Genomic DNA, 25,345 nt, shown 5'->3' on the forward strand with positions numbered 1-25,345 from the left:
TCATTCACCTTAAACTCTCAAAACTCCTAACTTATTAGTAGCTGTTTTCTACTTTCCTCCTGGTTCGGTTCAGTTGTGTTACTCTTCTGTATCGTGGAACCTCACCATCCCCTCGCCATCGTGGTAGACCCCAGACTGCACCCGGATATCTCCCTTTGCAATTTTCCAACTTCAAGTCTACTGGCTCATCGGCATACTCTACCTTCCGGATCGGAAAACCACCTCTCTTGTTGCTTTGAAAGAAAGATACAGATACCCATCTACACCGTGATGGCCAACCAGAAGTGAGTGCAAGTCACTCGCTGATGATGCATACGAAGAAATCACTGACTTATCAGCACTAGAATCTGTCGCGATTTTGCTCGAGATGGAAAATGCAAGTATCGACGCTGCAAGTTTTCACACGATACTTCCCGCGACAGCAACCGCAATGCGCCTCGCCTAAACGCGAACAGATCCGAGCCACCAGCTAGCGAGAACGGTTTTCGCGCCTGGAAACAACAGCTGTGGAACCCCAACCGGGAATATCCATTGGGGCATCGACTTGGAAGCTTTCTGCGGGAAGCACAACGATTGATCAATCAAGATGTCGGGGTGCAGCAAGAGGTGATCCGCGCCCTGGCTGAGGAAGGCGGCTTGAAGCGCATGAAGGAGTTGATCGACGAAAACATCCTGGCAGCCCGGTTCTCTACACAGAAGTCGGTCATCCTCGATCAGCAGGTGGTGCCTTTTCTGAACATCGTAACGCATCCTGGTGTGCGGAACTCTCTGGTTCTCGAGCAGGCTGTTGGAACGATCTATGCTTTCCTCTATGGGGTGGCGGGCAGACGGGCATTGGTCCTGCTGGGTTTCCTGGCAGACATGCTACCATACAACAAGGACCAGGTCACGGAGAATCAGATCAACCGCCTCGAAATGTCTCTCCTGACATTTTGGCACATACTTGAGCTGAATTCAGAGGCGTACGTCCACGAGGGCCTCAAGCTATTGGCAAACCGCTTCCAGTCCATCGTGAAGGATCATGAAGTCTCGCAGGCGCAAGGTGCTCTGTACAATGTCAGGGACTACTTGCAAAAAATTCTGCGTCGACTCAGTATCGGTGCAGCACTTCCAAGCATAGCTTCCTCTGGACAGCCCACCCCTGAGAGCGACAAGCTTCCCTCGTCATTCATCATCCACCGCACTCCCCCGGGGGGCCGCCACAACAACGATTCGGCGGACATCTGCGACATTCAGATCCTGCCCACATCTGAAGAGATCCTGTCCCCACACACCGAGTATCTTCCCGTGAAGGACCCTCGACAGTGGCATATCAGCGGTGTCGCCGGGCTCCTGGACCGCAACTTCCGATTGCTCCGTGAAGACACGGTCGGGCAGTTGAGAGATGTCATCCATCATCAGCTTCGCCCCGAAACTACAGCACATACTAGACAGGGTAACCAAGTCCGGACGTACGCATATCCGAACGTTAAGGTGGCTTCCTTGTCCTTTGATCGACATGCAGGGCTCCAGTTTACGATCCGATTCCGTCAGCTTGCGCAGGTGCAGGGACTGCGTGCCAAGCAGCGTGAGGAATGGTGGAGCCAATCTAGGCGCCTACAAAGTGGCGCCCTTGTATGCCTCATCGATAAGAGTGGAGGAGACGTATTGTTTTGTACGGTAGCTGAGCCACCCAGGTTGCCGCCCGGCACACCTCAGCCCAAGGATTCCCCGTCTCTGTGGAAGGAGAAAGATGTCTCAACTGTCGCTTTGGAATTCGTCGACCCTACAAACCATCAGGTGCAGTTTGTTCTGGATCGTTATCGTCCGCGTGGCGCAGTCTCTCCCCTCACCCTAGTGGAGTTTCCCGGCATTCTGCTACCAGCCTTTGCTCCGACATTGCGCGCGCTCCAAAAGATGAAGCGAAGTGAAGACTTGCCTTTTGCGAACCTGCTGGCTCCAGCGTCCTCCGAAAATCCAGACCAGGTGGCAGAAGTGCCTCCGCCGGCGTACGCTCTCAAGCCTGGGTTCAAGTTCGATCTTGGCTGCTTAATGACCGACGAGACCGAACTGCATCTCCGTCCCGGCCAGGCTTTTGGCATGGAGAAATTCCAACAGAAGTCGATTCTTGATCCGGCTCAAGCCGTGGGTCTAATAAACACCCTTCAGCACCAGGTAGGTCTCATACAGGGCCCTCCGGGCACAGGGAAGAGTTACACTGGAGTTGCCTTAATCAAAGTGCTGCTAGCCAATGCGGCCAAAGCCAAAGCCAACATTGGACCAATTATCTGCGTCTGTTATACCAATCATGCCCTCGACCAGCTTCTTGAAGAGCTGTTGGAAAAGAAGATTACGACACAGATCGTCCGAATTGGATCGCGCTGCAAGTCCGAACGCGTCGAGAAATACACCTTGAGCAAATTAGCCGACAGGCCTCCGCAGACCAAAGTCGAAAAGAGTTCAATTTATCACCTCTATGTTAAACTCGAGGAGTGCGTAAAGGAATTCGATGCTCTACGATTATATTCAGAAGAGTCTGAGGCTAACTTGAAGCGGTTTCTGGAGCGCCACAACCCCAGCCATTGTCGCCAGCTTTTCAGCAAGGATAAGAAGGGATGGGAAACTGCGACATCAAAGAGGGGTCATAATGCATTTCGTCAGTGGATAAACAGAGGAATCAAGTCGACGGAGAAGCCCCGATCTATCGGTATCCTCGAGAATATAAACCTCGAGCAAATGAGCATCAAGGAACGGCAAATGATCTATGAGCACTGGATCACGGAAAATAGACGTCAGAAGCACGACAAAGCTAAGAACCTGGTGCACGAACAAAAGAGGAGCAAGGAAAAACTGAACGATGTTCGACACGAGGTTGATCTTCGATGTCTCCGACAGGCACAGGTTATCGGGGCTACGACTAGTGGCCTCGCTCGAAATCTCAAGATGTTTCGCAGCCTTCAGTCCAAGGTAGTGCTGTGCGAAGAGGCTGGAGAGGTGTTGGAGGCTCATCTCCTGACAGCCCTTCTGCCTTCCGTCGAGCATGCCATACTCATTGGAGACCACCAGCAACTTCGCCCGCAGATTCAAGACTACAATCTTTCTCGAGAGAACTACCGAGGTGGTGAACAGTACTCTTTGGATCAATCATTGTTTGAGCGACTGGTTGATCCCGGCGAGGATGGCCCAGGGGTGCGGATGCCGTTTAGCACGTTGGAAACGCAACGCAGAATGCATCCTTCCATCGCACAGCTGGTCAGAGACACTTTGTACCCTCGCTTAGAAGATTCTCCCTCTGTTTTGGAATACCCGGAGGTATGCGGGATGCGCCAGAGGCTGTTCTGGTTTGATCATCAACACCTCGAAGCCGACAATTCCAGCACCGATGCGGTAAACACCTCGCACTGGAACGCGTTCGAGGTGGAGATGACCACCGCACTAGTTGCTCACTTGATCCGACAAGGCTGTTATAGAGAGGGAGAAATTGCTGTCCTGACCCCTTACCTGGGACAGCTCCATCGGCTACGGCGTCGGCTCAGCGAGTCGTTTTCGATCGTCCTCGGCGATCGCGACCAGGATGATCTGGAGGCGGCAGGACTAAATGAATCAGACGCAGGTAATACTCTGGTGTCTCGATCAAATGCACTACAGACCGTTCGTGCAGCCACCATTGATAACTTCCAGGGTGAGGAAGCCAAGGTTGTGGTAATTTCGTTGGTCAGAAGCAATGCTCAGAGACGCTGCGGGTTTCTGCGCACCTCTAACCGCATCAACGTTTTGCTGTCCCGTGCAAAGCACGGCATGTATATCATAGGTAACGCCGCTACCTCGATAGATGTACCGATGTGGCGCCAAGTGGTGGAGATCTTGAAGGACAAGGACAACTTTGGCGCCCAGCTCAAGCTACAATGTCCACGCCATCCAGAATCCCCTATTGCTGTTTCGGAGCCCGACCACTTCGTGCAATTCTCCCCAGAGGGCGGCTGCAATCAGCGCTGTGCCCAGCGATTGCGATGCGGTCATGCCTGTAAGCAGAAATGCCATTCGACGCTGCTCCATGATGCGGTCTACTGCCAGGAACCTTGTCCAAGGCCTTTGAAGGGATGCGATCATGCCTGCCCGAAGAACTGTGGCGACAAATGTCCCCAACAATGCCAGGTGGTCGTGTTCGACGCCAACCGGAAACTCAGATGTGGACATGCTGCAGTGGAGCTCCCTTGTTGGCAGGCACAGGAACCGGCGCAGGTTAAGTGTCCAGTGCCCGTGGTGAAGCAGGTGCGCGGGTGCAAGCACACGGTGACAGTTCCTTGTCATGTCAACGTCGACGATTCCACGTTCAAATGCCTAGCAGTGTGTGGAACCATTCTTCCCTGCGGACACCCTTGCCGACGCAAATGCTGGCAGTGTATTCGGTACGACGGGGACAACAATGCTCAAGTCAACCATGGCCGATGCGAACAGCCGTGTGGTCGGAACTACTCGGCGTGTGCACATAGCTGTACTCGGATCTGCCACGAGCCGGAGTCCTGTCCTCCGTGTGAGGCTCCTTGCGATGTTCATTGTGGCCATTCCCAGTGCCCAAACAAGTGCTGTGAGCCCTGCGTTCCGTGCGCCGAGACACAATGCCCATCGTCGTGTCCTCACAGTTCATGTACGCTGCCCTGTGCAGCTCCTTGCGATAATGTTCCTTGCTCTAAGCGCTGCGAGAAACTTCTGCCCTGTGGCCATCAGTGTCCCTCCGTTTGTAGCGAGATCTGTCCGCCAGCTCCTTTCTGCCAGATATGTGCTGCTCCAGAGGTCAAGGACCGCGTTGTTGATTTTATCCTCGGCGAGGCATATTGGGAGATAGACCTTAATGAAAACCCCTGCATCTTTCCACGATGCGGACATTTCCTGACCATGGAGAGTATGGATGGCCAGATGGACATGAAAGGGCACTATGAGCTGGATGCCGACGGTAAGCCAGTCGCGATCACCGAGTCATCAACGCCATTTTCCGTCGAGGACGTCAAAAAATGTGCCACCTGCCGGGGATCTTTGCGGGATATTTCTCGGTACGGTCGGCTGGTACGTCGTGCCATGTTGGATGAGGCTACAAAGAAATTTATCTTGTATCTCAACAATGAATACGTTCCAATGGCCCAGGAACTGCCAAAGCTGGTTACCGCCCTACCTGAAGCCAAGGAATTAGCCGGGTCGCTGGCAATGTTCCAAATCGGTGAAGCCATCCGGGTTGAAGGCTCCGGTAGCCTACAAACCAAACGCCTGGGGGATCTCATGAAGAAGCACAAAATGAATCGCTGGGATGGACTACTCCGGTTGAGGAAGCGCATGGTGAAATACTATTCCAGGGTTCAAGTCGAAGAGCAACCCTTCAGTCGCGTTCAGTACCTGGTGGAGCACGCACGGCGGCAGAAAGAATCCCAAGGGACATTCAAGTTCAATGAATCTGTGTTGCAAACGAAGGGTGTTTTGCTAGCACGAGCACTTCTCATCCGGCTAGACATTGCACTGCTCGGCGACTTTCTCTCGCTTTACAGCATCGCAACTCCACTGTCCACACGGCGTGAGCTTTTTGTCGATCTGCAGAAAAATATGGATGACTGCCACAGCCTCATCCAGCTTGCCAGCGAGCTGCACCGAGTCGCCCATCAAGTCGAGGGCTACATCTTCCTGGCGCAGCTCTGTGCTCTGCAGCGATCCCACATTAAAGAAGTAGCGGATGCAGAGTGTCGGCTTACCGAAGGCTGTGAAGCCCTTGATGCTGCCGAGCAACTTTGTAAGCAGTATCCAGGCCAAACTCTGGGGTTTTCGGAGGAGATTGAAAGCTCCAAGGCGATGTTGAGAGGCTCAACTTTCTATAGCGCCGTCTCCAACGAAGAACGAATGGCAGTGATTACGGCCATGAACCGCGAATTCAGGGGCACTGGCCACTGGTACTATTGTCCAAACGGGCATCCTTTCACGATCGGCGAGTGTGGAGGCGCGATGCAAGTCTCAACGTGTCCCGAGTGTGGTGCCCCAGTTGGGGGCCAGAGCCATCAAACGGTCGACGGAGTTACGCGTGCGAATGACTTGGAACAGAGACTAGCAAACTTGACACTTGAATGATGTGAGATTACACAAGGGGATAGTTAAAGGTGTTGGGAATCAAGTGGTTAATTAGCTGTTCTATGTTGTTGATATGTCATCTGTAATGTTGGTGCGCGATAACCCAGATAAGACTGATAAGAGTGATGACACCCTTGCTTATTATTCTCTACCTAGTTAATTCGAATCTATGGAATTTGACGAATGATATCTTATAAATCGTGAGTCGTGAAATAGACTTAGGGTGACTCATGTTGGCTCATGTTGATGGCGGATTACTCAATTGCGGGAATCTCTTACCAATCGGGATTACATCACTAACGTTAGTTACGTTCCAATAAGTATAAAATAAGCAGCAACCCAACTACAACCACCTACTAGCCATTGCATATTTCCAAGTACATCAACATGACTACCAATCATTCCCACAACATCCTAATTACCGGAGCCTCTGGCTACCTGGGAGGAACTCTCCTTTCCCGCTGGCAAACAGCCCAACTGCCCTCCCACGGCACCCTGTATGCTCTCGTGCGAACCGAGCAACAGAGCCAAGCTGTGCAGCAATACGGCGCTACTCCATTATACATGGGCCTCAATGATGACCAGAACATTATCCAGACCATCGTCGACCATGAAATCTCCATCATTTATTTCCTCATCGACGCCGCCAGCGCCCGCACCCAAGTGCCCATGATCCAGGCATTGGGCCAAGTGCGCGAGCGCACTGGGAAACCCGTCCATTTCTTGCATACTTCTGGTGCTAAGCTATTCAGCAGTCATGCTGGACATCCGACCGATCGTGCATTCTCGGATGCTGATCCAGGACTGTATGAAATGCAGAGGACTGCGAAGCCGTCGCATCCGTGGCTTGGGCCGGTGAGTGCCATCTCTTTTCTGTATCTTCACAATTGTCTATATACTTACTGAGTCTAGGCTTTGGAAGCTAATAACACCGTAATTGCTACGGCAGAAGCAAATGGAGTACGCAGTTACATCTTCATTCCGTGTGTGGTCTACGGACCAGGAGAAGGGTTCGGGAACCGCATCTCCATCCAGACGGTCGCGATTGTCAAGGCAGCCCTCAAGGCAAAGCGTGTGTATCGTGTGGATTCGGGACGGCCTGTATGCATTTATTCCTCGTCTTGTTTTGAATCTCACTCTAGTTCAAGGCTAATGTGGCATAGGTCTGGCCCGTCGCTCATATCCAGGACACCGTCGGTCTGTATCTGGATCTGCTTCGGAAAATGCTCCTAGAGGAAACACTGGATTCGGGTCGACAAGGGTACTACTTGGCTGCGTCGGGCACTGTGGCTTGGGATGATTTGTATAGCGCTATGGCGCAAAGGCTGGCGGAACGAGGAGTAATTGAGGATGCGACGGTGGGGGATGCCAATGATGCTGTCCTAGAGGAGATAGGCGAGGCGCTAAGTCGTCCGAAGGACTTTGTGCCTGTAGAATTGGGCGGAGGGTAAGTTTCCGAAGGATTGATGCTGGCGAATGTACTTGTACTGATGTTGGTAGATGTGTGCTGGATGCGCAGCATGGTCGACAGTTTGGCTGGCGGCCGCGGTATAGCCCCGAGCATGCTCTCACCACGGCAAAGGACGAGGTAGATTGGATCTTGGAGCATCTAGACCGGAGTTAAAAGGTGTTGACACTATGATATGAGCGATTGACCAAGAGTGCTTGAGGGGATGTACATAGTATTGGTTATGATACTGTTATTACATATAAACTAAAGAATTTGAATACGATATCTATAACCTCAAACAGCCGAGAAGGATTCGGAAATATACACTAAAGGGTACGCCACAAGGTAGCCAGAGTGTGACTGTGTCAGCCATCATTCTAGGCCTTGGAAAGATCCCCTCTCATGCGATCATAGTTGACCACAGCCTCCAGCAGTGTCTGAGTACCGAGAGCACTACATATAAGAGTCAGAAACAATATTAACCACGACAACGACGCACACTTACCAATGAGACGGGCTACAATACTCCTCAGGATGATGGCTGACACCCTCCTTGCATGGCACAAAGATCATCGCCGTGGGACAATGCCGACTAGTATAAACACTATCATGACCGGCTCCGCTAGTCAGTTGCATCCACTGGTCCTTTCCAACCAGCTGTGTGGCTGCATCTTGGATAGCGGTGATGCAGTGCTCGTCGAATTTGACAGCCGCAGAATCCGTGTCCAGCGTCCAGTCCAGCGAGACGCCCTTGCCGTCCTCCTGCGCAATCTCAGCAAACGCTTGCAGACATTCGTCCTGCACCGCGTGCACTACAGCGTCCTGGGGATGGCGGATGTCCAGGGTGAAGGTCACTTCGGAGGCAACCGTGTTGGTGGAGGAACTGCGCGGCAGCTTCATCACGCCCGTGGAGGCGAGTCCGCCATGTCGCTTGGCAATGGCGTTGGAGGCCACGATCATCTTTGATGCAGCAAGAACGGGATCCCGGCGTGCTGCCAGGGGGGTCGTGCCGGTATGGGCATCACGACCACCCACCGTGATGGTGAACCACCGGTATCCCTGCGCTCCACGTACGACACCTACAGACTTGCCCGCCTCCTCGAGTATAGGTCCCTGTTCGATGTGGAGCTCGAAATGAGCGCCCAGAGGGTATCCAGTCGCTGGATCATGGGAGCAGGCCACTGAACCGAGGAAGCCGTGGCGCTCCAACTCTGAACGCAGGGTCACGGCCGGGTTAAAGATGTCTGTCAGTCCCCAAGTTTTCTCGAGGGGGATTTCCCCAGCCCAGACACCGGAGGAGCACATGGACTTGGGGAACCGAGCACCTTCCTCGCTGTGTGCCAGCGGTTAGAACGATGGTGTAACATCAACGGGTACGCAGGAGTTAGACATACTTGGTCCAGTTAACCAATCCGATGTCAAAGTTGGTTCGGAATCCATTCTCCTTCATAGTGCGCAAGACCTCCAGGGCCGCGAGGACACCCAGAATCCCGTCATAGCGACCCCCCCTAGGCTGAGTGTCAAGATGGCTGCCCATCGCTGTCATGGGCGCGGGTGATCCCAAGGATCCACGCTGTCTCGCAAACATATTGCCCATCTGGTCGACCGTAACTGTGCAATCCAGTTTCTCAACTTCTTCGCGCAGCCAACGGCGCACCTTGGCATCATCTTCGGTCAGGCAGAGTCGAGCCATGCCGGTCTCTGTCGGTCCTCTGCCATTCCGCCGTCAGCTTGAATATTCCATCTCAAAGACTGGCGAATTTTCTAACGGGCGCATAACTTACTCGCCATAACGATGGGCAGCTCCCCATTCACATGTTTGATGGAGAGTCTCCATGAGGCGATCTGAGTTGATACGGAGCCCTGAACCCGACGCGGTGGATAGCCAGCGGCGCGAGGCCGGGCGCGACAACTGGCGGGTAAGTGTACGGCCAAACATCGTCGGGGCGTAGAGGCGCAGCTGTGATTTACTGGGTTCTACCAGTTTGCTGGTAAAGCTCGAGTCTTATATACGCAGACGACATACATTGCTTTCGGAAATGGGGAGGAATTGAGTTTTCGGGTATGTCCTTGCGCCTTCTGGGGACAAGTGAAAAGTGAGGATTTGTCGCGAGAGGGCGCATCCCTTCTCGGCAACCGGGAATGAAGGTCTCTTTTCTCCCCGCCCGTTATATATGGAATGGCACCATCCAGTCAGTGGGATAGATGAGAATTCAAAAAGAAATCTCATCATAATGTCCACTTTTCGCAGGCCGATCTACGTGAATCCCAGCTCGTCCACGACCACCTCGGCGGCCTCCCCGGGGGCGCTGGCCTTCCACCAACAATTCCCCGGCTATGCGCCGAGTCCGCTGGTGCCGCTGCCCGCTGTGGCTGAGGAACTAGGAGTGCGTGCTGTCTACCTCAAGCAGGAGAGCAACCGCTTCGGTTTACCCTCTTTTAAAGTCTTGGGGGCCTCCTGGGCCATCTACCAGGCCATCCGCTCGTTTGTACAGTTACCAGAGGGTACACCACTTGGCACCTTGATCGAGCGGGTGCGCGCACAGTCCGCGCCCATTACCCTGCTCGCGGCCACTGAGGGCAACCATGGCCGTGCTGTGGCCCGCATCGCCCGGCAGATGTCGCTCCAATGTCACATCTACGTCCCGTGCACAATGCACGCCTACACTCAGGAAAAGATCCGCTCCGAGGGAGCCGAAGTCAAAGTGGTGGACGGGGACTATGACCACGCCGTCGAGACCGCTGCCACGGCCGCCAACCAAATGTCCCAGGGCATCCTGGTGCAGGATACGGCGCTAGAAGGCTACGAAGAGATCCCGGCCTGGGTGGTGGAGGGCTATGCCACCTTGCTCCAGGAAGCCGACGCCCAGCTCCACGCCCTGGGCCTGCAGAACAGCCTCGTCGTGGCCCCGGTGGGCGTGGGCTCCTTCGCGGAAGCTGTCGCCACATACTATAAGTCGCGCGACACGCCCGCCACCGTCGTAGCCGTGGAGCCGGATACAGCGCCTAGCCTGACGCACAGCTTGCAACAAGGCCATCCAAGCTCCGTCACGACTAGTCCCAGCATCATGGCCGGCATGAACTGCGGCACGGTATCGTCCGCCGCCTGGCCCCTGTTGCGGCAGCTAGTCGACGTTAGTCTCACCATTTCGGACTGGGAGAGCCACTGCGCCGTGCAAGACCTGGCTGCCCAATCCATCGACTCCGGTCCTTGTGGTGCTGCTTCCCTGGCTGCCATCCGCCGGCTGAAGGCGGAGGCTTCACCGACCTCGACTTTCTTTTCCCCAGATTCCGTCATCCTGCTCCTCAGCACGGAGGGCTCTCGCCCCTACGAGGTCCCAATGGATGTCTCCGTGGATGATCCGGTGGCACTGACACAGGTGCTCACGCGGATCAACTCCTCCAATCTCACGTTGTCCAAGACACAGGGCGCCGGAGAAACGGCCATCACCAACTACCTCTGTGCCTGGTTCGCCCATCGCGCCATCGAGCACCATCGCATCGAGACGGCGCCCGGACGACCTTCGGTGGTGGGCATCATCCGCGGCTCCGGCGGGGGAGCGTCCGTCATGTTGAACGGACACGTCGATACAGTCAGTCTGACCACCTATGATGGCGATGCGCTCACAGGCCATCTGGGGGTGAAAGATGGAAAGGAGGCCGTGTTTGGTCGCGGCACGTTGGATATGAAGGGTGGTCTGGCGGCCGGGCTCTCAGCCCTTCTCGTGGCCCGAGAGCAACGACTGGCTGGAGATGTGATAGTCGCAGCGGTAGCAGACGAGGAAGATGCTTCGCAGGGCACCCAGGACGTGATTGCGGCAGGCTGGCGGGCTGATGCGGGGATCATCCTCGAGCCGACTAACATGGCCATCGCGCACGCGCACAAGGGCTTTGTGTGGGTAGAAGTGGAGATCTTGGGCCGAGCGGCCCACGGGTCCCAGCCAGCCGATGGAGTGGACGCCATCTTGAACATGGGGCACCTGCTCCAGGCATTGCGTGAGTATCAGACGCAACTGCCCATTGACCCGGTGCTAGGACCGGGGTCACTGCACTGTGGAGTCATCCAGGGCGGAGAAGAAGTCTCCTCGTACCCTGCCAGCTGCACACTGACTCTGGAATACCGCACTGTGCCGGTGCAGACCAATGAGATGATCCTGGCTGAGCTGGGTGCCATCCTAAAGCGACTAAGTGACGAGCATTTCGACTTCCAGTATCGAGAGCCGCGCATCACGCTTTGGCGCCCCAGCCAGCATGTTCCCAAGGATCATCCGGTGGTGCAGCAATTGGTCCAGCTGGGCACCGAGGTTGTCGGACAACCTCCCCGGGTCCAAAGTGCTCCGTTCTGGTGTGATGCCGCATTACTCACTGAGGCAGGGACCCCAAGTGTGGTGTTTGGCCCATCGGGGGCAGGCTTGCACTCGCGCGAAGAATGGGTGGAGGTGGACAGTATGCGCGAGCTGCGGGAGATTCTGGGGCAGTTTATCCAGCAATTCTGTAAATAGATCGAGACAACATGATCAGATATCATGTACCTATGAAGGAGATGATACAGAGAATAAAAGAATAGACCTGAAAACCCTTGAGCAATTGTTGTTGATGATATGATCAATTCACGTTACGAACATCGGCAAAGTTGATGGAGATTAGTAACCAGTTAAATCCTCAGGCCAATCACCGGCTGAATTCGCCGACTTTCTCCCTAATATGAAAGGCGGTGAAACAAGCGACCCTCTTCTGTCCCCGCCTTCCCCCATGTAGCCTCTTTCCCTTCTTCTCCATCTTCTCCTTCATCTTCTCCTCTTCCTTTTTATGTGTAACTTCCCTCCTCTCTTGTCTTGTGGACTGCCTTCTATGCCTTCACTATGACATTCCCCATAGTCCATTCTCCTTAAATTGTTCTTCAGGTGGCTTGTCCCTAGCTTACCTCCCTTCCCACGTCATGGCCAACTCCTCCGACGCTCCCCCGCCATCCACCGACGACGACCACTGGGCGCAATGGCTGCCCTCCGTCTACCCAGATGCCCTCCCGGGCGTGGTAGACGCGGAGGCTCTCTCATCTATGACTCCTCAGTTGCAGGATGACTGGGGCTCACTGGAGATGCTTTCCAGCGAAACCCTTTGGTCGACGCAGCCGGATTCCACCAACAACACAACGATCATCCCCCCGCCCGATGACTTTGTCAATGTCTCTCAGTGGCTCGCTGGCGCATATCGTCCCCCTGTCCCCTGCATGTACTGTCAACAGCACCGACTGCAGTGCCTCATCATTCGCACCACCCAGGCCAATCCGAACCCCGTCACATCCTGTTCCAGTTGCGTCGCCCTCTTCCGTGAATGCAGCCTCGCCCGCGGCGAGAAGCGCCATCCTGCCGGCTTCGAAACCGTCTTTCCCGTGTTCAATCATATGCATGGCGTCACCGAGTGGACCGAGGAGGAGCTGTTTCCTGCTCCACATGCATTACCGGTGTCGGATACACAGAATGGCCAGGCGCAATCGTCGTATGACCAGGAAAGAAAGGAAGAGGACGGACAGCACAGGCCACGGTTTTCCCGAAAAGGTGCCAAAGTATTGCGGGATTGGCTTTATCGGAACCAGCATGCTCCGTATCCCACAGACGAACAGAAGGCAGCATTTGCCCAGCAGACCGGCCTCACCGAGAAGCAGATCTCCACCTGGTTTGCCAATGCCCGACGGCGCCATCGTATGGCCCACCGCACCTCCCGACCGAGTCAGATCTTCCGCAGCGGCTCCCCAATGCCCACTTCCCGATCGCCGGCCCTGACTCCAATGGAACGCTGGCAGCGATCACCACCAGACCAAGAACCCGTATCAGAGTCGGCTATTCAGCAAGCTATTGCCGCCGCCGGCACTGATGCCGCCTGGGATTACCCCAGCACCCCTGGCGGCGCGAGTCCCGGTTCTCGCCACTTCGCATCCTCCATTTCGAGTATCGACAGTGAACCGTCGCAGGCGTCGTCCGGGAGCTTCTCATCCGCCTGGAGTCATCAGTCCGAGAGCTTTCTGCCGTTCCCCCTGTCGGATGGGTGGCCGCGATCCCATTCCCGTCGCAGACGGCCCAGGCGCCAGTCGGCCGCGGGGAGCCCATATCAGTGTACTTTCTGTGTGGATATGTTCAAGAAAAAGCATGATTGGGTCCGTCACGAAAAGAGTGTACACCTGTCGTTGGAATCCTGGATATGTAGCGTGGGATCGGGCGCTCTAGATCTGGTTGGCTCGGAGGTATTACAATGCGATTTCTGCGGAGCCTCTCCACTTACCGAATCTCATTTCTCGACCCATGAGTTCGACGTGTGCGCGGATCGCCCGCTATCAGAACGTTCCTTCCGGCGTAAAGACCATTTGATCCAGCACTTTCGCAAGTTTCATCACTGTACCACGGTCCCTGCCTTACGTGTGGAGGCTTGTCGCGTCGTGACGAATGATGTGCAAAGCCGCTGTGGATTTTGTCAGCAAATCTTGTCGACGTGGGCAGCACGCGCGGATCATTTGGCAGAGCACTTCAAGAACGGACAGCGCATGGCGGACTGGTCGGGTGATTGGGGGCTGGACCCCTTGTACCAGGCCATGTTGCGGGATGCTGTCCTGCCCGCGGATCGGTCTGTATACGTTGAAGGGGGTTCTTGACCGTCGCAGATACCATATTCCAGGTATCGTAAGCATATAAACAACGTCTGCCAGTGGGCAGGTGGTTTTAGACATCTGAGGGTCGGATAGAGTTGCTCTTCAAATTATTGACTCTTCGACAAGGGCTGAGGTTGGCCGTCTCCTTTGAAACTCCTAACCAGATGACTATACCCAGGCCGACCACGTGCGCGACTGCCAAACCATCTATATCAAGCCTCCAGTGGTCTTGCCCCGGCGTGAAGATACGATCCGAGGTCTACTTGGGACGGAGCTGCATCCGAGCCTTACATGTGCAGGAGCACTAGTCTGGAACTTGCTCTCGACTGCCAATGCGTCGGATACTATGAAGAGATCAGCTTGCTGCACGTTCGCGGCATGTCTTGATCAACCTGTCGCGCCACTGATGCCGGCCAAAAACTTGTGTACGCTTTTGGTCTTGGTCTGAAGATATTCTAGCGTAGAGCCGGACCGTGGAGGACGTAGAAAGTATCGCATTATGGAGCTGTAAGAGCCGTGTGATAGTTTATGTATAGTACACTATCTCGATTATGGTCCAAGCGGAGCGACTATATAATAGACAATTCCTTAATGGCTGGCAGGTGGACTGCTACTATCTCTTTTTTTCGTAATAGCACTAGCATACTCTATTTGAAGAGATATGGTATTTCCGACCGCTGAATTCTCATGTGGGTGGAACGAAAATACTGCGCTTCTTACCAACAATGTCTCTTGGCAGGCATCATGTATGCAAATTCGACTTGGCAGCAAGACCAAACGCCAGCTTCGATAGACTTGGTCGTTCAAAATAGCCCTGAAGTATATACAAGTGTGGTCTAACATTGAAATAATATGGATAGTACTACACAGAGACACTGCTGAACTGTTGATTCAGAGTTGTTTGGAGTTCTGTTTGTGGTCATTACTACTACTAGTATCGACCGTTAGGGTAGGAAAATATATATAAGTACTTAATGTTTGGCACAGTCGTGCTATTTCTCTTCGCACGCTCGTCTGGCAACTACTTAGTATAGACCGACACTACGTACACTCAGCAGCAACTTTATTTCTCACAAGAATATAAATATGCCGGTACTTCGCCACTACTCCAAGCTTCATCGGTGTAGTGCGCACAATAAATAGGGTAACACAGCAGTGATGGTTTCCGGTCGGGTAATCATTTTCCCGGGCTATGCGGAGGGACGGAGCTACGCGCTGGCTACTAGTTGTGACCTTAACTCCAAGCAGCCTGGTGACCCACAACAGACGGAGGCCAGACTTTCAGATCTATTGACACATCATCCACAGCATCATTCATCCCAGCCATCCAGGCAAAATCTTCGTATATACATTTGTCTACTGGAAGAATATATCACACTAAGGGGCACCCCAAGGGCCCAACGGGCAGGGGGGTATGCTTTTGTACAGAACCATGAGGAGAAGAGGTATCGTGCAAGAGTCGTCATCATGAAATCCGCATCACTTTCTTCAGCCCGCGCAGGGACACGGGCTTGACCAAATACTCATCCACCCCCGCCGACAGCGCTTGTTGCTGGCGGTCTGCCGACCCCAAGCCCGTCACGGCGATGATACGCGAGGGAATGAGGCCGTTCTTCTTTTCGTATCGTCGGATGTGGTCCGTCGCGACGATGCCGTCCATCACGGGCATCGAAATATCTGTCGCATATGGTCAGTTGCAGTCCGGGTGCCGAGACACGGAGAGATGTCTTACCCATCAAGATGAGATCGTGGCGCCGAGTGGCTTCCTTGTACGTGTTCAGGGCGAGTAGTCCGTTGGAGGCAGTGTCATAGCTGCAACCAATCTTCCGAATGAACGTTGCCAGAATCTATGAACCAGGATTAGTCATGGCATGCAAGAACGTTGGCAGGATTCTCGACAAACCTTTAGATTGATGTCGTTGTCATCTACAATGAGAACATGTATGTCCTTGGGAGCTTTACTGGGAGGATGAGAATGCGCAGGCTCCAGCGGCGTACAAGGGGAGGCGAAATCGATGGCCGAATCTGGGGCACTCGGCGGCGTCAGACTAGGCGACGCGGACAGGGAGGGCTGCAGTGGCATCGGTGCCGGCCGCGACGGCGGGCGATTGAGCGCAGCCTCACGTGCTAGAGTCTGCACCCGCCGGATAGCGTCGTCAAATTTCTGGGGGCCGAATCTATTCTACTGTTAGTCTGGACAGATCACGAAAGGGTGTTATTAAGGTCGACCTACGGCTGAGATACCCGAACAACATTTGGAGCCAGCGCCTCAATTTGCGGCAGTGGCTTGTTGCTATCCAGTACGATGAAGTATTTGAACCCGCGCTGCACCATCGAGTCAAGGGGAGATGGTTTGTCTGGCGTAGGGTGCAGATCACCCTGTTCAACCACGGCCACGTCGCCCTGCGCACGATCCAAGGATTCGGCCAGTGACAGCGTCCAGCCTGGTTGCTGAACGAGTACAGAAGTCAGCGAGCTCCGAATGGCCAGCTTGCGTTTGGCTTCGGCCGGCAGGATGCCCGTGGGGATCTCCCGCGGATTGGGATAACCGTCAAATCCAATCAGGCAGGCTGCCATAGGCGGCAACGGCGTGGCGAGTTCGTCCGGGCTGCCGCGACGGGATGCCTGCGCCGCGCTAGGATGCACGGGGATATAGATGTCAACCTGTGTGCCCACGCCGACTTCGCTGCGTACGTCGATGTGGCCTTCTAACGAGGCAACCAGCTGGCGCACAATGCTGAATCCCAGCCCAAGACCCTCCGATAAAGCGTCTTCCTGCGTGAAAGGAGAGAAGAGCTTGTGTCGGAGGAAGTCTGGACTGATACCCGAACCCGTATCAGTGACCGACAGATGCGCCAAAACTGTGTGTGGGTTGGACTCGCGGCGGGCCTTGGAGAGCGACACCTCGACAAAACCTGCCTTGGTCCACTTCAACGAATTGCCCAGCAGGTTCATCACGATGCGTCGCCAGGCACCAGCTACCGACTGTATCCTCCACGTGCTCCGCTCCTGTACACGCACCACGACCGTGAGTTCCCCATCCGGCCGCGTAGAGGTCGGCTGCGCTGGGCGTCCCGTCAAGGGAGCCACCGCTTGGGCCAATCGCTGGCCCGTGTACTGAACATCCGTGACTTCTTCGATGAGGTCGTCGAGGTCGAACACGGTTAGAAGATTCGTCACGCTGGGTTTGGACTGGTCGGGGCTGGCCTCCTCAGTCGTCGTCAAGTTGTTGATCTTGGCGAAGTCCAAGCTGTTTGTAATTTAGCAGGGGGTAGTGTGGTAATTCATAAACCGGGCTAGACACTTACAGGTGGTTCAAGGTGTCCAGCAGAGTCAATCCACAGCTCTTGACCATATTCATCCAATGCGCCTGACTCGAATGCAGCGGGGTTGTCTGCAGCAGTTCTGCGCTGGCCAGGATGCCATGCAGTGGCGACCGCAGCTCATGGCTAACGGAGGAGATGAAATCCGACTTGGACTGCTGGGTGCTGGCCCAATCCACGCGGGCCACCTCGGAGATGATGGAGTCTCCGAACACTTTAAAGTAATGTAGCTCGTCGACGCCCAGCGCGCGATTGCTGGCCTGGGTCCAGACCAAGGTGCCCGCCAGCCAGCGTGATTGATTCCAGTCCCACAATGGGTAGAAGAGCACACAGTAGGCATCGGGGAGATGCTGGCGCAGTCGACGGCAGATGTTGGACATGGTATGATCTCCTTCCGACCGCTCCTCTAGCGAAGGCGACAGAGATTGGCCACCCTCCTCGTCAATCCAGTCCTGCAGATTGAAGAACTGACCATGGGGGAAGGCGGCGATCATCTGGTTGAGAAGAGCCTCCGTGATGGGTTGATTGGCGCTCACCTCATCCTGTTGGGCGCTTCCTAGCACCTCACACGGCTTCTCTGATATGTTGGAAAGGGAGCCCACGCCGGGCAAGTCGACTGGACTGGGGTAGGGATCGGCGAGGAACTCGGGATTGGCGGTGGTGGGGAGAGGCTCCCAGGACCCGGGCTGGCCGGGGCGAACACTGCTTGTTTCGTTAATACGCCTCTGCGACCCTTGGGTTGGACACGGTACTCACACTCCGGCGTTACACCGACTGGCATCCAGGAACACCACACCATCCAGATCCATCGAGTCGCGCAGGGTGAGGCTGGCGCGGGTGAAGATGCGAAATAGGCTTTCGGAGCGGGCCTCGCGTTCGATGACTGAGACGACCGGATATTCGGTGTGGTCGGACACCACGACGCTGGAATCGTGCGTCTCCGACCCGTCGGGCGGAAGGACTTCATCCGGGACGGCAACCGGGACGGGGCGTGGACCCGGTACGTTCACGGAGGTCGAGGTGGCGGTGATCTCGGAGCAAGTGACGGCGGAGAATAAAGAGGTCAATTCGCCCGTCATTTCGGAGGATGCGGACTGGAGCTGCGTGGGAGGCTCTCGCAACGGGTCGTCGGTTAACGACAGGGGCTGCGGGGGTGCAGGCTCAGTGCTGGGCACCAGCGTAGGCCCATGGCTAGGTCCAGGCACATCGGTCGGGTCAAAGGCGGGATGGTCTTTCACGAAGCTGGTCAGACCCTTGACAAGACTCTCGGCGCGGCGATGCGAATGGGAGATGCGAACGTGTTCGAGGTGCTGGGTGACGGCATCGGCCACCTCACGCAGGGAGGCGATCTCTCGATCCCCAAAGTCGGAACGAGGCTTATCGTCGATGACGCAAAAGGAACCGAGAACATGACCAGCGGGACTGTACAGCGGGACCTCGGCGTAGAAGCGGAAATAGGGCCATCCGGTGACATAGGGACGATCTTTGAAGAAGTCCTCCTGGGTAAAGTCTCGGACGACGTAACGGGAGGTATTGGCGGTCACGTTGATGGAGTCGACGACCTTGGAGGGATCCTGGCCGGTGAACAGGGCAATGGAATGAGGACAGACCCCCCAGACCAGGTCGAGGGTGCGGACCCCCAGGTAGATGCCATCATCGGGGTCATGCTGATCCTTATCGCGCAAGGAGATGGATTTGGTGGCTTCGGCGATCAGATATTGATTGGAGCCATCGATGATGGAGATGAAGGCGCGGTTGCAGGCAAAGCGAAAGACAGCCAGCTGAGCCAGCGCCGTGAGAGTGATATCGGACGACAGCCGGACGTCGGGAGTGGAGGAGGAGGAGGTATCCCCATGGGCGGCAGAGTGAGTCGCCTCCTCTGCGGCCGCTTCCAGACGGAGGGCGGGACGATCGACGGTGCAATAGTACCTAGCGCGACGACGGTCAAACTGTGTAATAATATCGCAGTTGAATTGGAGAAAAGGGTGGTTATGATCGACATTGCAGAGAGGATCAGATCAGATCAGATCAGAGCTGATCTTTGATCTGCTCTAATCCTGTCGGGGAAAAGGCGGAGAAAATCGGATTAACTTACCGGGACAAGTCTCTAATTCTCTCCCGCTCAGCCTCAGGGTGCTGGAAGGAGGCCGCCATCACTCACGGGACGCTGCTGGCATATCGTAGGATGAGAAAGGGGAGGAAAATGGGAAGGGAAACCGAGCAAGATGAAGGTGAAGGGAAAACAAAAAAATAAAAATAAGAATAAAAACAAGCCGCCACAGCCGGAAAAAGCAAACGAGGGAAGAAAGAGGGAGAAAAAAGAAAGATGGTGGCCAAACGAAGGAATGTGGGGAATTAGCGGCAGGGTGAGGAATAGTCTACTAGAGGGGAGGGGAGGGGGGGGAGAAGTATAGAAAGAGGGAGAAGGGGAAAGGAAAGAAGACGGAGAGAGAGAGAGAGAGAGGAAGAGAAAGAGGGTGAGAGGGACACAAGAAAGGGAACTCGGAGATAGCAAGCCGACTTCATTACCTGCTAGTTAGTAGTTTAGTACTGTTAGATACTTACTGCTACGACCACATCCAGTTGGAGCAGGAAGTACTAAGCGACGTGTGACTGGCTGGCGTCCGAATCCGCCGCTGAGAATCTCCCACCCGCCAAAACCGGCTTTTTGCGCCGTCCGCCTGCCTGCTCATTGGCGGCCCGCCCCGCTCTCCCCGCTGGGCCAGACCCCCGTCGACCTCCCGCTAGTCCCCTTTCAGCATGGACGCCGTTGGGCTACGGCTGACTCATCTGCCGCCTGACGTCTCGGGCTTCCAGCCGATTAGCCTGAGGCAGCAGCTGGCCACAGGTGATTCAGGCACCCGATAAATTCGGACGGGGGCCGATTGGAATCTCAACCATCCCGAGCCCCAACCCTGCATCCTGAGGCAGCAAAGATGCTGTCATCACGATTTATTCTGTGCACTAACTATACTATACTCTGCATAGAGCACATATGACGCGCCAGGCGTAAAGTAGGCTGTTAGGCGCGGACCCGCCGATCGGAATCCCGACAAGCTTCCCAGATCAACCATCGATCTGCCTCTCTTCCCTCTCCGATCGAACAGAATTCGATCGGATATGCAAGTCGGAGGGTGGAACCCTCCCCTCGTGCGAGTTTAACTTAAAAATACCATAACTTCGAAGTGCGATCGACCCGATTGGGGAGGAAAGCAGTCTTTAGGGTAACTTACTAATGACCAGGGCGGAAGGTGACCTCCGCCCAAGCCCGCCGTCAACAAAACCACCGATCCGCTGCAGCGGAAACGGCTAACCCCCATCCACCACCGCCTTGCCGCCTCTCCGCCCTCTTCTGTGTTTACTACTTCCCGAATGGGTCTATACGCCTGACAGAATAACTGCACTGAACTTAGATTATCTGATACTAGTCCTCTTGTGACGGCGACACTTACCACCCTAATTCTTATCTTGCATGTGCTCGAGGGATTGCGCCATTGTTGATTTCTAATCAATCTTCCCCCTCCGCATTTGTAAAACACCATGATGTATTATCAATCCCTACAATGTCTTTAATTATATATTATGCATCCTGAATCACCGACAAGGGGAAGAGACACTCATGGTTGTCTTAAAACACCACACAAATACATCTGCAATTCCATTCCTCCTGCCAATATGTCCACTACCCCCCGTCGCACTGGTCTAATCGGCTTGTCATCCTCCGCCATCACCTCCTGGGCGGCCGATGGCCACCTGCCGGCAATCCAGAGTACTGCAGGTCGAGAGCTCTACCAGATCACAGCTCTCTGCAACAGCAGTGTGGCCGCTGCAGAATCCGCCATCCGGACCTACCAGCTGGACCCGACCACCGTGAAACCTTATGGCAACCCAGATGATCTGGCCGCCGATCCCGCCATCGATCTCGTCATCTGCAATACGCGCGTCGACAAGCATTACGAGACCGTACTGGCCAGTGTCCGCGCTGGCAAGTCCGTCTATATCGAGTGGCCCATTGCCAGCTCGCTGGCCCATGTGGACGACCTGCTCGCCGTAGCGCGTGCTAGTGGGGCGCGGGTGGCCGTAGGCCTCCAGGGCCGCTTTGCTCCCGCCGTGCTTAAAGTCAAGGAGGTCCTGCGCTCTGGCCAGCTTGGTCGCCTGCTGAGCACAGAAGTCCGTGGCTTTGGCGGCACGTTCGATCGAGAGTTTCTGCCCCCGGGTCTGAAGTACTTTTCGCAGAAGGAAGTGGGCGGCAATTCCATCGTCATTGGTTTTGGTCATAGTTCGTCCTTATCCCCCTCATCTTCTCTGGTTCTAGCCCTTTGCGTTGAGCTCAGAGTTGCTATAGCAGACTGGCACTGACATGAGGATAGTGATTGATTATGTCCAATCCGTCGTGGGGAATGTGGTTGTCGGCACCGATGAAGCGCGTACCCAGATCCAGCGGCCTCGTATCCGCATTCGTGATCCCCAGACACGGGAGATCGTGGAAGAGGTTGACTCAGATGTACCGGATTTATTGAGTGTGCATGGTATGACCTGGAGCCTGCCGCATTGCTATGAAATGTTGCATAGTACGCTAACAGGCGACAGGGTCCCTGCCTGAATCACCCTATACAGTCCCCGGGGCCACTCTAGTGGTATATTTTGCGCGAGGTCAACCTTTCCCGGGAGACCCATCGCTCTCGTGGACGCTGAACTGCGAAGCGGGAGCCATTCGTTTGTCGGCGCCTGCAGGGATATCGCTGCAGGCGGACGCGTACCAGAACCCGGCAACCATTTCGGTTCACCACCACGCCACGGACACAGTGGAGGCCGTGGAGTGGTCGTGGTCGGAGGACCAGCTGGAGTTGCCGGTCAAGGCCCGTTCCGTCCAGCGGACCCTGATCGATTTTGCCAAGGGCAACCCCGACGGTTACGTGTCGTTGGAAGAAGCCGCCGGTCGGGCCAGGCAACTGGCTCGGTGGTTGGATGGCTCTAACAAATGATTTTTCTCAGTCGGTGGACGCACTTGTCGATGCTGATGCATAGGTGTGGCCCAGATGAGTGCATTACGTAGCTCAGATTAAGACTGTTGTGGATAGTGTTCAATCCTATTTAATTTCCAAGTTCTTTTGTGATTTATAGGTATTGGTCATGTGCGATTCGATATATCTGGCTTACCTGCTCGCTGCAAGTAAATAAAGAGGACCTTCTGTTTCGCGTTCCCCTTGTCCACAGATCACGAAGATGAAAAAAACACTCAAATGGCACCTAATTAGGAGTCCTAGGTAGACAGCCTAAAGAGGAATAGAAAAAAAAGATGTAAAATCTACCTGAGCGGCTACTCACCCTACTCCAAGCGATATTACCCGAATCCTAGCTCTATCGTACATCTTACATGTTCAGAGCAAAGTGAGATGCCCCAATCTGCTCCTGGGACCAGCTCCTCATGCACCCCTCCCAATCTACTGCCTTGACATCCGGGTAACGGGCATTGTCCAGCTCGGGCCCAACAAAGGTCTGTCCATTGACCCAGTAGTAGTAGAAGAACCTATAAAAGTAACCCTCGGTTAGTCGAGATTGACAGGAGGAAACAGGGAATTGAAAGTGTGGACTTACAAAGACATATAGCTGTAAATGTCCTGAGGGCTCTTCGTCCGCTTATCATGCATGGTCTTGTACAGGTCCTCGAGGGATCCGCGGTTTTCCAGTGTGACAGGAGTGCCGTAGACCTTTTCATACGACTTGGCAATCTCCTGGATCGTAGCACGGCCTCCGACAACTAAAGGCAGGAAGCCCACTCATTAGCACTAGTTCCGAAGAGGAATATTGGATTGACGACTTACACTTCAGCACACCCTTTGCTTCCGAATCCAAGACCACCTTTGCCGTGTACTTGGCCGCATCGTCGTAGGTCGTTCCCTCCATGATCTCATTCCCATCACCCCAGTAGCGGAAGGTGTTGGTCTGAACATCCATAATGTTGAAGAAGGGACTGAAGATGGGCTCCATGAAGCCACCGATGAGGATATGCACTCCCGCAACCTTCTTCGTATCGAGGTAGTTCTTGACGTGGATCATGGGATCCTTGGGGAACAACTCGCCCACCTTCAACTTGGTGTAATCCAACGCCCAGTCGCTGGCCACGTAGCGTGGAACATTGGCCGATTCGCAAGCATCAATGAGGAGCTTCTGGCCATCCACCATGAGCTTGTCATCGCCCAGGTAGGTAGCAGCAGACAACGACATCGCAGCCTTGGACGAACGTGGCAATGGCGTCCTGATCAAACGCCGTACCTTCAATTATCTCCAGCTTGGGGGACGATTTCACGGACTCGGGGAGTTTTGAAGGGTTGCGACAGTACCCTTTAATAGTCAGGGAGCCGTCACCAACATCGAGGAGGTGGGTGAGAAGGCGGCGGGCAAATTTGCCCGTGATACCTGCAATTCCGACCTTCATTTGGGGGGTTTTTTTTTTTTTTCCCTAAAGTAGATGATAGGTTTAATTGGAGAAGTGTGCATGTGTAAAGAAGAAAATGTTCGATTGTGCGGTATAGTTCAGAACGTGCTTGAGACCCTTATATGAAGTACACATGGTGTTGGTTTGTAAAGCTGGCGCCACCCGGCCACTATATCAACTCCGAGCTGATTCATGAGTTGCAGGCATGGATTAGCAAACTCAATTCGCAAAGTTGGGTGGAACCGATACCTTGGTACCCACATGAAATGCTCGGCTCCAACAAGGTTCAAGCGGACTGCGAGATGTCGTGAATTCGGGTTGTGTATAATCTCGGGCCTGAAATGAACCCCGAGATGGCTGTGGTAACGTAATATACCGGACGTTAATAATACGGGTAATTTGGATGAGGCCGAAACTTTATCTTGCCCATAAACCAAATCTGCATCTGCGATACAAAGTATTATAAAAGCGGTTCATGGGTGGATGAATCAATTTTCCCTTAATGAATTGAATTCGTCTTGCCTGTCACCATGACTGCTGTTCTTATTACTGGTGCAACCGGCAAACAAGGGGGTGCCCTCATCAGGAATCTACTTCTCCGGAAGGCTCCCCTGGAGATCCTCGCCGTCACCAGGAACACCTCTTCCGCGTCTGCCCAGAAGCTGGCTAGTTTGTCTTCAAATATCAAGTTGGTGGAGGGTGACCTTGATAACCCGGGTGCCATCTTCCGCAATGCTCAACGCTTGACGACCTCGCCCATATGGGGAGTATATAGCGTGCAGGTAGGTTAATGGACCTGTCTTTGGTCTACATAGATCGCTTTTATTGACTGCTTCTCGACAGGCCGTAATTGGCAACAAGGCGGAAGAAACGCAAGGAAAGGCGTTGATCGACGAGTCTATCCGACAAAAGGTCAAGTTCTTCGTCTACAGTTCCGTTGACCGCGGCGGCGAGGAGCACTCGTTCAAAAATCCCACCAAGATACCGCATTTCATCAAGAAACATAACAGAACACCACCTGGTCAACCGCAGCAAAGATGGCAACATGGACTGGGTGATCCTGCGCCCGGCCGCCTTCTTCGAAAATCTGACTCCGGATTTCTTCGGCAAGGTTTCTACCACATGCTTCAAGATGGCATTGGCTGGAAAGCCGCTGCAGCTTGTCGCCACCAGCGACATTGGATATTTCGCTGCTGAGGCTTTCCTCAACCCGGAGAAGTACAAAGGGAGGGCCATTTCGCTTGCCGGTGATTAACTGACCTTTGAAGGGATAGCATTGATCTTTGAACAGAAGACTGGACAGTCACTGCCTATGACATTCCGTCCGGTATGCTCATTATTCATGGCCATGATGAAGGATATGGGATACATGTTCCAGTGGTTTCGAAACGAAGGATATAGGG

The 25,345-nt window shown here is 54.4% G+C and overlaps 9 protein-coding genes across 9 annotated transcripts; 6 read left to right on the forward strand and 3 right to left on the reverse strand.

The window, feature by feature from the left end:
• Positions 1 to 645: 645 nt before the first annotated feature.
• Positions 646 to 6,087, forward strand: AKAW2_61359S (putative NF-X1 finger and helicase domain protein; the record flags this gene model as incomplete). Its single annotated transcript, XM_041680942.1, has 1 exon — positions 646 to 6,087. The coding sequence occupies one exon, from the start codon at positions 646 to 648 to the stop codon at positions 6,085 to 6,087; it is 5,442 nt and encodes a 1,813-aa protein (XP_041546857.1).
• A 387-nt stretch (positions 6,088 to 6,474) lies between these two features.
• AKAW2_61360S (uncharacterized protein) lies at positions 6,475 to 7,711 on the forward strand (the record flags this gene model as incomplete). Its single annotated transcript, XM_041680943.1, has 4 exons — positions 6,475 to 6,942; positions 7,000 to 7,188; positions 7,251 to 7,534; positions 7,588 to 7,711. The coding sequence occupies 4 exons, from the start codon at positions 6,475 to 6,477 to the stop codon at positions 7,709 to 7,711; spliced, it is 1,065 nt and encodes a 354-aa protein (XP_041546858.1).
• A 203-nt stretch (positions 7,712 to 7,914) lies between these two features.
• AKAW2_61361A (M20 family metallo-hydrolase) lies at positions 7,915 to 9,476 on the reverse strand (the record flags this gene model as incomplete). The annotated part of the gene is made up of 4 exons (XM_041680944.1): positions 7,915 to 7,990; positions 8,043 to 8,870; positions 8,932 to 9,249; positions 9,322 to 9,476. 4 exons carry the CDS (start codon positions 9,474 to 9,476, stop codon positions 7,915 to 7,917), a joined length of 1,377 nt encoding a protein of 458 aa, XP_041546859.1.
• A 235-nt stretch (positions 9,477 to 9,711) lies between these two features.
• Positions 9,712 to 12,039, forward strand: AKAW2_61362S (uncharacterized protein; the record flags this gene model as incomplete). The annotated part of the gene is made up of 1 exon (XM_041680946.1): positions 9,712 to 12,039. The coding sequence occupies one exon, from the start codon at positions 9,712 to 9,714 to the stop codon at positions 12,037 to 12,039; it is 2,328 nt and encodes a 775-aa protein (XP_041546860.1).
• Positions 12,040 to 12,476: 437 nt separating this feature from the next.
• On the forward strand, positions 12,477 to 14,183 carry AKAW2_61363S (homeobox domain-containing protein; the record flags this gene model as incomplete). Its single annotated transcript, XM_041680947.1, has 1 exon — positions 12,477 to 14,183. The coding sequence occupies one exon, from the start codon at positions 12,477 to 12,479 to the stop codon at positions 14,181 to 14,183; it is 1,707 nt and encodes a 568-aa protein (XP_041546861.1).
• A 1,462-nt stretch (positions 14,184 to 15,645) lies between these two features.
• On the reverse strand, positions 15,646 to 19,657 carry AKAW2_61364A (uncharacterized protein; the record flags this gene model as incomplete). Its single annotated transcript, XM_041680948.1, has 7 exons — positions 15,646 to 15,857; positions 15,913 to 16,027; positions 16,084 to 16,357; positions 16,414 to 17,430; positions 17,489 to 18,208; positions 18,260 to 19,432; positions 19,599 to 19,657. The coding sequence occupies 7 exons, from the start codon at positions 19,655 to 19,657 to the stop codon at positions 15,646 to 15,648; spliced, it is 3,570 nt and encodes a 1,189-aa protein (XP_041546862.1).
• Positions 19,658 to 21,085: 1,428 nt separating this feature from the next.
• On the forward strand, positions 21,086 to 22,488 carry AKAW2_61365S (Gfo/Idh/MocA family protein; the record flags this gene model as incomplete). The annotated part of the gene is made up of 3 exons (XM_041680949.1): positions 21,086 to 21,782; positions 21,874 to 22,032; positions 22,094 to 22,488. The coding sequence occupies 3 exons, from the start codon at positions 21,086 to 21,088 to the stop codon at positions 22,486 to 22,488; spliced, it is 1,251 nt and encodes a 416-aa protein (XP_041546863.1).
• Positions 22,489 to 22,876: 388 nt separating this feature from the next.
• On the reverse strand, positions 22,877 to 23,942 carry AKAW2_61366A (NmrA-like family protein; the record flags this gene model as incomplete). Its single annotated transcript, XM_041680950.1, has 4 exons — positions 22,877 to 23,033; positions 23,102 to 23,264; positions 23,329 to 23,674; positions 23,724 to 23,942. The coding sequence occupies 4 exons, from the start codon at positions 23,940 to 23,942 to the stop codon at positions 22,877 to 22,879; spliced, it is 885 nt and encodes a 294-aa protein (XP_041546864.1).
• Positions 23,943 to 24,472: 530 nt separating this feature from the next.
• Positions 24,473 to 25,197, forward strand: AKAW2_61367S (uncharacterized protein; the record flags this gene model as incomplete). Its single annotated transcript, XM_041680951.1, has 3 exons — positions 24,473 to 24,724; positions 24,786 to 24,904; positions 24,975 to 25,197. The coding sequence occupies 3 exons, from the start codon at positions 24,473 to 24,475 to the stop codon at positions 25,195 to 25,197; spliced, it is 594 nt and encodes a 197-aa protein (XP_041546865.1).
• Between the last annotated feature and the right edge of the window lie 148 nt (positions 25,198 to 25,345).

This window comes from Aspergillus luchuensis, chromosome 6 (assembly GCF_016861625.1).
Source record: "Aspergillus luchuensis IFO 4308 DNA, chromosome 6, nearly complete sequence".
Lineage (NCBI taxonomy): Eukaryota > Fungi > Ascomycota > Eurotiomycetes > Eurotiales > Aspergillaceae > Aspergillus > Aspergillus luchuensis.